The sequence below is a fragment of the Hipposideros armiger genome, unplaced genomic scaffold (genome assembly GCF_001890085.2).
Source record: "Hipposideros armiger isolate ML-2016 unplaced genomic scaffold, ASM189008v1 scaffold_1023, whole genome shotgun sequence".
NCBI classification, from domain to species: Eukaryota; Metazoa; Chordata; class Mammalia; order Chiroptera; family Hipposideridae; genus Hipposideros; species Hipposideros armiger.
In genome coordinates, this window is record NW_017732373.1 from 145371 (window position 1) to 158960 (window position 13590).

At 39.0% G+C, this 13590-nt stretch overlaps 1 protein-coding gene across 1 annotated transcript in view; it reads right to left on the reverse strand.

Moving 5' to 3' along the window:
* USH2A (usherin) overlaps window positions 1-13590 on the reverse strand; it is a 465799-nt gene that overhangs the window by 139329 nt on the left and 312880 nt on the right. Inside the window, exons 34-35 of the mRNA XM_019631633.1 lie at window positions 9820-9971; window positions 4599-4761 (exon numbers count right to left, since the gene is read on the reverse strand). Coding sequence (XP_019487178.1) covers window positions 4599-4761; window positions 9820-9971 — 315 coding nt within the window. The remainder of the gene's footprint in view (window positions 1-4598; window positions 4762-9819; window positions 9972-13590) is intronic.

Here is a 13590-nt window from a genome sequence, read left to right on the forward strand (position 1 = left end):
CCTCCTACTGAAATGTATGCTTCAAAGCAGGTAGAATCCCTCAGAGGTACGTGCTCATCTTCACTTTTGAGACATTAAGGAAAGGCAGAAGTTACATTCTAATCTATGCCAGTGTGGGCGGGGCGATCTTTTCCTTTTTACCACTGACATTTGCTTGTGCTCTCGCTCTGTCATCCACCCTATGTCTTCATGTTCACATCAGTCTAACCCATTACTGAAGCAAAAGGTCAGGCCCAGTGTTTCCAAAATCTTCCCCCACTTAGCTCTGTTCACTTGTCACCCCGACATCTGGTTTCTCTCTTGCCTCTCACACTAGAGAATGACTTGCCTTATTGTTTCTATTTGTTTGAAAATTCTATGGGGCAGAGATCCTTGAGGTCCCACCTTTGGTGTCACTTTATATACCTCATATTTGGTTTATTAAAAGCTAGTTGACAGTCTAATTAATCAGGTTATCATTTTCCACCTGGTGAAATTTCTGTGCTAGAGGAAAAATGACAACAAATCCTAGTAATGAAATAGCTGTTGAGGTTAGTTAAAAGATATTTATATCATCCAATAAATATAAATATGTGAAAGTATGGCTTTCTAAAGACAGGTATATGAGAGTGAACTCTATGTATCATTTTAAAAAAGTTTTTATTTTATATATATATATATATATATATATAATTTACAATTATATAAAATTATATAATATATAATTAAAAATATCAATGAATACATTTAACAAAAAAGGTACAAGATCTATATGAAGAAAACTAAGCTCTTGTGACAGACACAGAAGACAAACAGAAAATATAATCTTATTATTGATGAGAGAAGCCCAACATCATAGAGATATTATTCTAAGTAAACCTAGAAAGTCAATCCCATAGCAGCAGGACTTCTGAGGGAAGCAGCAACTTATCAATATTGTTTGAAAGAAAATTATAAAAATACACAGAAAACCTCTATAAAATAAAAATAGTGAGGGGACTAGACCTACCAGGCATTAAAACATTGCTTAGACCTTTAAAAATTAAAACACTATGATAATGTAAATAAAAGCACAGATCTGTTCAGTAATATTTATAGGTAAATGTTCAAATTGAGGACTTTTTAAAGATGGAAACTGAAACCATTTAGGAAAAATATAGATTTAATAAATGGCTTGGAGACAGTGGGATATTTTCTGGGGGAAAAATAAGGTTGGAGCCATCTATTACATAGTATGCCTGTAAAAACTCCAAATGGATTGAATATAAATGTATTTAAAAAGAAGCGTCAAAGTTAGAAAAAACATACAAAAGGGAAAAAAATGCTCCTCACATAAAAAGCCCCTAAAGGTCAGTAAAAATATGGACAAATGATACAAACAAAGAATTCACAGAAAAAGAAATAGAAACAGTGTTTCAACATATGAAATAAGTTCAAACTACTCCCTAACAAGAAAAGCGCATACTCAGGGCACTATCAGATACTCTTTTGATTTAATCAAATTGGCACCTTGTGCAGGTGACACAGCTGCAGAGCTACTGGCATTCCATGTTTCTCATGAAAAAAAATCACATGGCCTCCTTTTTTTGAAAGCTGACAATATCTAACAAAGTTACAAATTCACATTGCCTTTGACCTGGAAAACCATTTCAGATAATTTTTTATACTAATATACTTACAAAAGTATGAAACGACATACCTACATCTTTACTCATTAAGGCATTCTTTGAAATAGCCAAAGGTTGGAAACAACTTAAATGCCCATCAACAGGGAATTGGTTAAACCAATAACAGTATAATCTATACGACTGACTGGGATGAAGTTGTATAAAGCATGAGGAAGTTCTTCAGGTGCTGACGTGACAAGGTCTTTGAAATGATTAGGTTAAAAAAAAGCACAGCGCAAAACAGGCTGCATAATTTAGTATCGTTTGTGTCAAAAGGTACATATGGGGGGGAGACTATATATATTTGTGGGTGAGGAAATATATCTGCTTGTATATGCATATTTATAGACTACGAAACAAAGTACACACTGCAGTCCTTTGAGACTACAGAAGAGTTTTGCCACTTCTAAGCACTTATTGTTTTCTTTATTTTAAATACTAATTCATGAAACTATGATACCTGGTCAGAAGTAAATGCTTTTGTAAGGAATCACACTTTGAAATGGGCTGCCTCATGTGTTGTTACAAAATCGAATGCTGAGTTTGTAAAGTTGGTGGTTCGGAATCTAAGATGACATGTATGCAAGGTTCCTGAGTGGCGGGCTTACAGAGTCGCCCGATATTCTGCTCTGCGACACAGGGACCCGGCTGGGGGCACATGTATCCTGAACTTAGGTTTGCTTCCTATCAGCTCAACCTTCGTCTTACACACTCCAACCGCCACTTCTGTAGCAGCCATCGCAGAAGGGGATGAAATACAGTTGAGTTGTCCATGATGTCAAGGAAATAAGCAATTAGCCATCAGACAATTCAATAAGCTTTGTATAAATCTAGTGAACAGGTGATATCTTAGATAAGTTTGATGAATGAATGTTCAATCTGTTTCTTGTAGAGCCACGCAAGTCTCCCTCTCCTGGGTGTATCACCCAGCTGGCTGATGGGTGTCAGGACAAGACGGTATTTGAAACCCTCTTACTGGCCACTGGACACAGAGCTCCCGTGGCAGCGAAGCAACGCAGTGCATTTCCTGGGGTCCATCCTAAGCTAATCCTCAAGCTTCCACCCTCACCCCATCCCTACCCTAGCGTGGAACGCGCACCGCCGAACTCTTTAAGTCAAATCCGGTAATTGCTTCCAATTTGTCTGTTTTGCTTTTGGCAATTAACAAACTGAAATGTTATCATGAAGGAGTTCATCTCATTTATAAGACTAGGTTTTTCCCTCCACTGAAATATGCAGGCACTCTGTTCTTTATTACCAGCAGGAGATAAATGGCTGGTTTTCGTTGCTGAAGAATATATAATGGTTAAAAAGTCACTTTTTTCCTCCAGCTCTACATAAATCACAGAACTAGTCAATATTTAATAATGCTTGCCTTGGTCTGGAGTCCCTTGATCACCCCTGTCATGTGTAATAGCTCCCTCTCCGATATCTTTGACATAAAAGCCCAGCTTTACTGCAATACTAACATGTAGAGCGTCATTACGGATCGACATTTACCTTAATCTGTGACTGCCAACCATGAACCGATAAATTCCAGCAGATTCCGCTGGGAGAAATCAGTAAACTTCTCAGTGGAAAGAACTGAAGGAAAATTCTGCCGAGAACAGAATACATTTTCTACAAGGGCTGCTCGGCAAATGGGTTCTGACTTTTGAAAGTTCTGCTGCTGCACAGCTTTGCAACATTTAATACCATTTTGATGGTTTGAGAGACGGGATGACAACCGGAGATGACACGACTTAGAAGGCAGGCAGAAATTTTCTCTGCAAAAACAATGCAAGATTAAACACAAGAGGGGATCGGGCTCTTGCATTATTCACCCAGCTGCCTTGGTGGAAATGGCTGGGCTGTCATGGGTCCAGCCTAAATGTTGCTTCTTTTTTCCAAATCGATCATCGCTCCTTCACCTCATAATCTTACAAGTGCTTCACAGCAGAAGACATCAAAGCCAGGATTGCATAAAAGAGGGGCATGCCAGTCTTTGAGGGGATCAGCTCTGACTCCAACACATGCCTCAGACTCACACTACATTTGCTCACCAGCACACTACGCAGCTATGAACACTCGCTTCAAATTCAGAAAAGTCTGCGCTTTTTCCCCCCTTACCTGGTTTACACTTTGAGGATGCTGTTGAGTCCTGTAAGAGTTGTCGTAGGTCGTTCAGAAACAAACAAATGCCTTGAAGTCCAAGGACCATCATCTCATCGTTAATAGCACGTGTGGCTATGTCTAAGTAACTGCGCATTTACTACCAATTATAAAAGGAAACACTAAAAACATCTGCTTTAAAAATAGTATGGCCACTTCTGAAAATGATTAAAGTAAACACTTCATAAGATAAAAATTAGGTTTCCGGTATAATTTACTTTCAGTTTTCTATGGTAGGGGTTTCCTAAAATAAGCATCAGGCCTAACCACACCTAACCTAATTTACTGAATCAGATAGCATTCAATAATACTTTCAAGGAACCCTATGTCATTTAATCCACGTCCAGTTAATTTATTGGAACACACACCAGCATTACCAACTTAGTTTAGAAATGTTGCAACAGCCACAAAAAGAAAGAAAGAAAAAAAAAAACAGTTTAAGATGGACTGCAGAATTGAAGCTCGACTCGCTGCATGAATAATGTAGGTTTGCACCATTTACCAAGCAAAGGGAAGAGGTCAAGAATACGCACAACACCCGTCTTTCTCAAACTTGAGTGAGCATCAGAACCAACGGGGTTTGTTCAGACACAGAGGACTGGGCCCCACTTAGAATCCCCCTTCCTGCAGCTTATCAGATGGATCTGTCACTGCTGCCCACACCATGAAAACTGTTCATCATTATGATTTATTTTTAGGGAAAACAAAGAAATTAAAACCCGTGGTTAACAATGAAAGATTTCAAAAGAAAAGAAATCGTTTTCTCATGTTACTAAAGTTAAAAAATTACAAACAACTTACCTGGATCTGCATAAAACATCCCGGTAAATAGGACAAAGTAGGTTAAGTGTCCATTTGGGTGAAAAGGTGCTCCCCACCTGACGTGAGCTTTCCGGGGTCCCTCTGTTTTGACAAACACATTGACTGTTCCTTCAGGAGCAGCTTCTAGAGTTCGATTTTCCACCTGTGAGTACAGAAAGATTTATTTTTTGTTTGCAAATAAAATAAGTGCATGCTCCACTTTGAGCCTATTTCTTCAAAGAATCTCTTTTCTCTGTGAAGTAAACTATTTTGACAGCAGCATCTTGTATGAATACCTCATTTTGTCAGCAGGATCAAAGCACGCCTCATGTTTTCTTCCTCCTGCTGTGAAAGCTTAGAGTTTGAGCTCCTGACCAAGGCAGCTGTTTGTGATATCCAGAATATGTGCATCAAATCACACTGTGATGGTGCCTGTGGCTGTGCATATCCACAGACTATTTCGGGGATTGCTCAAAACCAATTTCTATGTGACTGCAAAAAAGAAAAAGCACTAAGATCTGTTTTCATAAGTTCCTGCTGGCTCAAGTGATAGACTTCTGGGCTTTGTCAAAGGCCACAGTGAGCATCTCCACACACATGCACGCGCGTGCGCGTGCGCGCGCGCACACACACACACACACATACATGCTCACATGCACGCAATCACGAATTACATACGCGCACATGCACACATACATTCATACACACACACGCACAGTTCTCTGGGCTGTCCTGCTTCTAGGTACGTAAAGATGACATCATGCCAGAGATCTAAAAATAAATGGACCCGAGCAACTCTATCCCTAAGGAAAAATCACAAAACCAGTTGAAAATGCCAATGCTACGGTGCTATTAATGAACCCATTCAGAAAAGAGCAAAAGATTAATTCTTTGAAGAGAAGGACTCTGAAATAAAATGGAACCCCGAACTGCACAGTGGCCAGGAAGATCTGAACAGCAAAATAAATAAAATGACTCAGTGACCAGAGGAAGAGGAAGTTGTAAGCAAGTAGAAAGGGGGTTGGAGTATTTTAGCATCTTTGAATTAACTGGCTGAAATTTGTTAACTGATCAGCACAAACTCATAAGCATCACTCATAAGCGTCTGACCTTTGCAAAAGTATTGAGTATGTTGATCATTTTGACCTTAAGCTTGAAGTGCAGGCCCATGTCTTTACAAGAAGGTGATCAAACACGAACTCCTTAGGCAGGCAAATATTCTCAATTATGAAACCTTCATTTGTTAGGGCAAATACACTTTCCCAATTATAAAAATAAATGTGAAAAAGACAGAGTGTTAATTTTTAATAAGTCTGAGGTCACGACATGTTTTATTTTCATCTGAGAAAGGCGATGGGGTTCCTTAGATCTATAACTCCCACTCATCCTTTTTAGTCTAATAGCTATGTACAAAAAATGATCAAGAAGCTTAACTGGAAAAATATCAATTCATCATTTTAATATTTCATAACAATGCAATTGGTTTCATTATGTCTACATATATAGTTCAAATTATTGAACAGAAAATGATTGTAAAGGGTTCCAAATAAAATGAGACTCAGACAGTTGAAGAATTAGGGGCAATTCCAGATAACTATATTATTATCCTCAAATATCTGGTTATTTCAATCTCCTAAAGTATCTGGATAAATACTCCAGTTTTTGCTCTGCATTAAATTCGTCAATTATACTATTTTATTCTGACTCGGTCTTTTTTTAAAAAAAATATGTATCTTTTGATTAGCTACCTTGCCTTAAAAAGAATATTAGAAAAGGCATTCTGGGAGACTGGTTTGGCTTTTATCTGGAAACCTCCCTTGACACAGAAAAAATTAATAATTTCTTTTGTTTTTAACAAATGTGCAATGAAAAGATACAGTAATACCTTGGTTTGTGAGCATAATTTGTTCCAGAAACAAACTACTCGTATTGCAAGACATTGCTCATTTACCACGTTAAAATGTATTAGAACTGTTTGCTCGTCTTGTAGAACACTCGCAAACGTTACTCGCAATCCAAGGGTTTACTGTAGAAACATTTAAATAAAATTGTCATTCTCGATACAACTCTTACCACGTATCAGAAACCTGTGTGCAAATGTTATTTCATTTAAAATTGCACAGCAACTCTTTTAAAGTCGTCTTCACTTTCCTTCTGTAAGAGTTGAGAAAGCTGAGGCTTAGCAGAGTAAATGTTTCCCACAGAGGCGCGGGGAGCAACGGCAGGGAACAACAGATTTTCCATGTAGGGTTTTCTTGACCATAACATATACTGCAATTAAATTCAAATGTCTTAAATAACAGGTCTATATGTTTGTTTGTGCAAATGAATGTGAGCATGTATATGTGTGTCTGGGTATGTTTATCTGTATAAGCACGCCATCGCCAAGGAACCAAGCCAGCTTTTTAACCATAGGACATAGCAGTGACCAATGGTTTCAGACTTCAGCCTTAAGAAAGGCTCCCTAGGGAACTGAGATCAGCGAGTGTCTGAAGGCTAGTCACAGTCATAAAACTCCCCATGGTAGACACTACCAGTGTGATCTAACATTGGCTAAGTGGAAACAAAGAAAACAAGTGATTTTCCTATGGACCAATCCACTGCATTTTTTATAGAAATACAAAATGTGAAGGGTTTCTCTGTAGCATAATTCAACAACGTAATCAAAAGCAAAAAAGCATTTAAAAAATTCTCTGTTGCATTTTCTGTTTTTTTTTTTCATAAATTCAAATTCTTATTTCTCAAACTCCAATTACTGGATTTAATTTGACAATACATATTCCTTAAAACTAGGATCAATTGTTTTCTTTGTTTTTTTTATTAGTGTTTCTTTAAAAGCCAAATGCATCATGTAAATGGACAAAAACTGAACACACCACAAGAAATCTTTTTTTTTTCAGATGGGTACAGAGCAATTCCTACTGAACCACAAATAACAGGTAATAAACTTGGTAAGACTAAGGAAAAAAGAAACATATTGAGCTAAAAAGATGTTAAAATGTTAAGAGTATAGAATTTATGTGTTTTTATTTTTAAAGATATTACACTTTATCAAATTTGTCCTGTTTCACTATTTTTTAAAATTATATCAGCAGTTTCCCAATTTTGAGGGTGAACCATACCACATTTGAGACTATACAACATTTTTGCCATAGAAAACATTGAATAGTATTTCCCTGCATGTGTGAAAATAATGATATTAAATACGTAAGAGATGTAAAATAAACCTGCCTGTTTTAAAAACCAAGAGTTATCATTAAGAAACGTTGTTAGGTGAACAAAAAGTTTGACTCTTTCAAAATTTATTCTTTGATTTCTGCCAGCAAAAGATTTAAAAATAGAAATTGTAAAACTTTTGTTTCAATGAAAGGTTCGTTGTAACACTGGGCTTTAGATAAAGAATGCCTTTAAGTAATATGCGTAAGCAATCGCTACAGTTGGCTGAATTTTGTTGAACATATTGTAGCTTAATAATAGGAAAGTCTGGCTCTTAAGACTGATTCATAGATTTCTTAAATCAATAAGGACACATTAAAAAAAATCGCCAACAAAAAAGACCTGAATCCGTAATATCCTTCATGTCTGTGACACATACCTAGGGCCATTTAGAATACTCAGATATGTAATCTAAGGGCATGGTATCCACTGGAGCTGCTACAAAACTATTTTAGAAATCAAATGAAGACCATGGGTTTTAACTTCCTGGCAGCCTAGAGTTGACTTGTTCTAAATAAAGACATTGTTGTTCAATTCCAGTGATTAGAGATGGATCATTGACTTGGGAAAAGCGTTTGCATACTGAGCGCAGGATAAAGGGAAGTACCAAGGGGAGAGCAGAGCTCTGCTTCACCTCAGGACTCAGCCTGGAATGCACGAGGCAGGGTGGGTTCCACAGCCCCAAACCCTTTGCTTTTTCCCATCAGTGCGCTGTGGCATCTGATTTCTTAAGGTTAGCGTTGCCGGCTTTCTGCACAGGACACAGATCAATAACCCGTGTCCCCCTTGTTTAAAGTTTCCGGAACATCAGGAGGTGGGGTGGGAGCCAATGTTGGAGCCAGAAGCACAATTTGCAATTTCTATTTTTGAAAAACATATCTAAGTTTCAAGCTCTTGTGAAGCGTTCTTTTTGTTTCTTTTTCTTTTTGTCTTTTGAATGGAGACGAAAAGCTGGCCTATTGCCATTCCTGCTTTTAAGGGTAAGGAACCATCAGAGGGTCCGGGCTATAAAATACTTAATGGCAATAAAGACTCAGCTGCAGGATGGATGATGTTAGCAGCTTGGAAAGCAACCAATTTCTGAAACGGAACGGGAGGTGTGATCAAAAATAAGGAAGCAAAAATTAAACAGTAGAGCTGTTTTTCAAGGTAATATTTATACAATACAGTCTTCAATGAAGACAGAGTACATTAAAATGATAGAGCATTGGCCAAGATTGCCAAAAAGTATCTAAAACTAATGAGTATTTTCCTTAAAAGAAGCTAAATCGAATTAATCAAGAAAACTGTAAAATGTGATATTTTGAAACTAAAGAAGTCATGTTAAGTCTATGATAATTATGTACTATCAATTGGATTTTTAAAATTACACCAGTAATAAAAAGCACAATGTGTCCATCTTTTAACTACTAATGAAATACAGATACACATTATAGATTTCTGAAATGTGGATATCAAAAGCTGATATTAATGCAACTTTACATACTTTTTTAATGAAGCTATATCACATTAATGAAATTAAAATATTTTATTCTAATAGATGAGGTGAATTCAACCCCTTAATTGATTAACACACTTACTGGGGAGCAGTGTTGTTGTACTGTGGCAGTTATGGGCTTTCAATTATTTTCACTTTTATTTTATTTTATTTTTTTAGCATAAACGTACTTAGCTGTAGAGCCCATTATTAGGAAGAAAAAACACCCCCTTCAAATGCATTACTACATTAGGCAAAGCTGCTTGTTTGCCTGCTCAACTGGTCAACTCAGCTTTTGGAATTTCAGTGAAATGTAGACTTCTTCCTTCACTAGATCTACATGCAGTCCTGAAATCCATGTTGAATATAACGTCTTAGCAACTCTTCAGTGACATTTTAGAAAAAGAAAATGGCCCACCCTGCTTAAAAGGCAGCAGTACAGAGCGTGAGTCACCACCACTTAGGTCTGCCTGCAACTCCCTGTCATCCGCCAGCTAATACATGCCCAGACGGTACACGCACACTCACCAGTGGGCCCAGGGCACAACCTCTGGCTGTGCAGGCCTGGACTCTGAAGGAATGTAAGCTCCAAGGGGCAAATCCATACGCATGGCATCTGAGTTCTGAGGAATTGTGAATTAATACACCATCCAGATAGAGCCCGTAACTGGTGATAACTCCTGGAAAGATAGTATGATTAATAGACAACAGCGAAGAATGACTTAGAGAAAGCAAGCATGTCACGTGATTTCTAATTTCAGGGAATCCCAGGATCTGCTCATTCCAAAGCATAAAGCAGGCTGTAAACTCTTGTATATCAAATTGTTAAGCTAATTACTACAGAGACAGAAATAGAACCAGGAGTTCCCGTGCGAGAATCTGTCTGTTGCATCGTATTAACTGCTGCCATGTGTGGTCCAAAATGAATGAATGAAGTACATTTATAATTTGTATTGCTCTCTAAAACGATACCCTTAGTACATGTGCTCTAGAAGTACAATAACCATATTTGTTGATGCATTCTGTATGACTCAGGGTGGGGCAGGCACTTCTTTACACATCCGATGTGTGTGAGTTCCTGTTTAACCCTCTCCACACAGCACTGACATAATAGAGGCAGTGTTATTATCACCATTTGATAGATGAGAAAATTCAGGCACAGATTAGGGAACTTACTCAGGGTCACACAGCTGGCAAATGCTGGAGTCAGGGTTTGAATCTAGGCTGTCGGGCTCTAGAACAGGCAGTTACCTGGAAATGTGGGTTCCTCATGCAATTATAGTCACGTTCCTAGCTAGAGCATCAAATAACGTAAACATGGTAGCCTTGAACAAATTGCACACTTTATAAGACACTCATGGGTTAGAGAAACTATGATTTGCCAGTTTTAATAATCCACTGAAACTTATTTCAGGAGGAAAGTTCTGTGCATTTTCATGAACTCAACTAGCAGAGCTATAAGAAGTCGGATGGCTACTGAATATCATGATTTGATTTATTCAATCAAAACATTCATTCAAAGGACGTTGGGAATCTATGTTCACTGGAAATATAGAATCTTCACTCATTAAACATTATACTGTGGAAAATAAAACTTTGCTTACATGGTTATGTTAGAACCGCTTGCAAAGTAAAGTTAATTGCACAGTGGCCCTATAGTGTGTTCTTGAGGAAATATCTTAAGTGTCCCTCTGTTAGATAGTCATCTCTGAGAACAGACATGGGGGCTTCTTCCATACCACACAGTACATCTCCATCATAGCACTTATCCAGTTTTCATATTATTAGTATTATTATTATTCCTTGTCTAATTGCCTGACATCCCCAATGGACCAAATCACCAAGGCAATTTTGACTCCTCACCTGTGTATTACTAGAACTTAGCAACACGCCTAAAACATAGGAGGCACTTAATAAATATTGATTGAATGAATAAATTAATGAATACGCAGCACAGTAAAGTATCAGCATGCAATATAGAGTCAAATTTAAGGCTACAGGAAAAAGGAGATGTCTAGGTACCTGAAATATAAAAAGAATTTTGCTAAAGAGGTGATATTAAAAAGGAGCTCAGAGATAAGGGATTTGGAGAAGCAATGAGTTCTAAAACCAACGACCCCAGTCAAGTCCCAGGCCATCAAGGGCGTCCCTGAGAGCTGCCTTCCTGGAGGCCTGGCTCAGCCTTAGGAACACAAGATCCGGTCTTGTCAATGTCCTGGACGTAGATCCAACTTCATCCTTCATCATATTAGGGGCAATGGAACATCGTATTAGGGACCCCGACACCAGCAGCCTCTTCCAAAGCATCCCTCCTGGGAAGGAACGGCTCACTCTAGGACCTGCTCACGATGGTTGGCAGCACCGCTGTTGGTGAACTTGCAGAATGCTGCACGCATTATCAGGACATCCTTCTCAGTGTTGTTTTTGGTTAAGAAATCAGTTTTCTATAGCGCGAGCCGTAGGGATGGGCATCAGAGAAGGTGGTTGGAGCGGCTCTCTCACCGTTATACTTAATGACCTACCCACAACAGTTTTGTGTTCTCTGCCCACAAACAGAAATGCTTACATAGTGGGGTCGCAACCAAGGCAGCAGTAAATTAGAAAGTGAGGCTACTACCTGGCAACCTGGGATCCTTGTGCAACTATATCCATCGGCAAAGAAAGAAGTCACCTTGTGGAAGGAGAGCTTAGCTTTCTGCTGCACGCTGATACCCAGGACATTCTCTAGGGTCTGAACCCTTTGTCTGACCAAGTGTAATCATGTAAGTATTGTGAGTCTACAGCAACCCATGGTCCCCTTAGGAATGAAGGTCTGGGTCTCCTCGCTAGGGCAACGATGCCAAACAGATGAACTACCGGCTGAGGGCAAAAGGAAATTCTAAATATCAGCTATGGCCTTAAACTAGTTATAGAAACAAGAACTGTAGATGTTACCATGTTTTATGTCTTGCTTATTACATAGAGATTCATATATAATACCTAATTTCCCCTCTTCCTTTTTCCTATGGATTTAGATAAAGAACGTCAGCACGTGTTGATTTACAGCTTAGTTTTCAAGTTGCAGAGTATCCAGGTGGGGAGTGTCTAACCTAAAAGTGGAGTGAACACCACCACGCGGAGACATGGTGCTGGGGGGAGAGCATCTTCACGTGTCTGAAGCCCCGTGGAATCATGGGAGATGCAAGCACCCAGTGATTACCGTTGGTCGGGGAAGAAAATGGAAGAAAGAGTGTGCAGTCGCTGAATCACTCAGCTGGTTCATCACAGAATTCATCTCATCACAGCCCCACACTCGCATTTCTGTTGTCTGCTCTGCACGCTGAGCCCCAGAGCCCGCAAACTATTTGTCCAGCTCTCTTGACTGGTGACTTCCTATCAGGTTTCACCAGCAGGAAGCACTGCTAGGCAGGCAGCAGCAGGAAGAAAGGGAGCGTCCAGCATCCCGCTCCAAAAGCGGAGGCCTTGGTGACTATTGCCAGGTCAGCAGAGGTGCAAACCAGCTGGGGCCGCAAGCAGTCTGGGTGGCAGAAGCGCTTCTTCATTTTCACTCCACAGCAGTGGACTCTCATGGGCAGATCAATTCTGGCTGGGGCAGTGTCTCCTGATGCTTGAAGCCTGAAACCTGCAAACCCAGCCAGGCCTCAGGCAGCAGCGCAGGCAGCCAGGGAAGACAGCAGCTTGCAGACGATCACCCTGTCTGTTCTGCTGGTATCTGCTTCCTCATTCCCTTCTGTTCCTCCAGCCCTTCCAAAACGCTTGGAACCAACTCCTCCTCTTAAGTAAAGTTTGTCTTAAATACCTATCACATTTACTATCTGGCCAATTAGATCTGGATCGATAAACATCCTTTAGGATGAAAGCATTTCTTCTAATGGAAATGGACAAATACTTTAACAAAGCTACTGCTATGATCAATTTTTCTTTTTGAAGATTAACTTTGTACCGTGTATCTTTCTAAAAGCAGGTCCATTTTCCTTATTTCCAAAATTTTGAGAAAGAGTATTCATTTTATGACTATGTGCCACTATGCTTCCACAAAAGCATGTGGCTGCTAGCATCTGTCCCCTTTTATTCTAGTGTGGCCATCTATGGTAATTCCAAGAACACCTACAGAAAGTATTTGATGTAATGCCACATAATACTTGACACACAAAAGCACAGATGAATTAAAACTAAGAAATGAAAGATGCACAATGAAAAACCAATTATTTCATGCAAAATTTAGGAGAAGAAAAATGGATAAAATCATAGTAATAATAATGACAAGAAATTATCCCGGGCCAGGCACTCAATCACTGT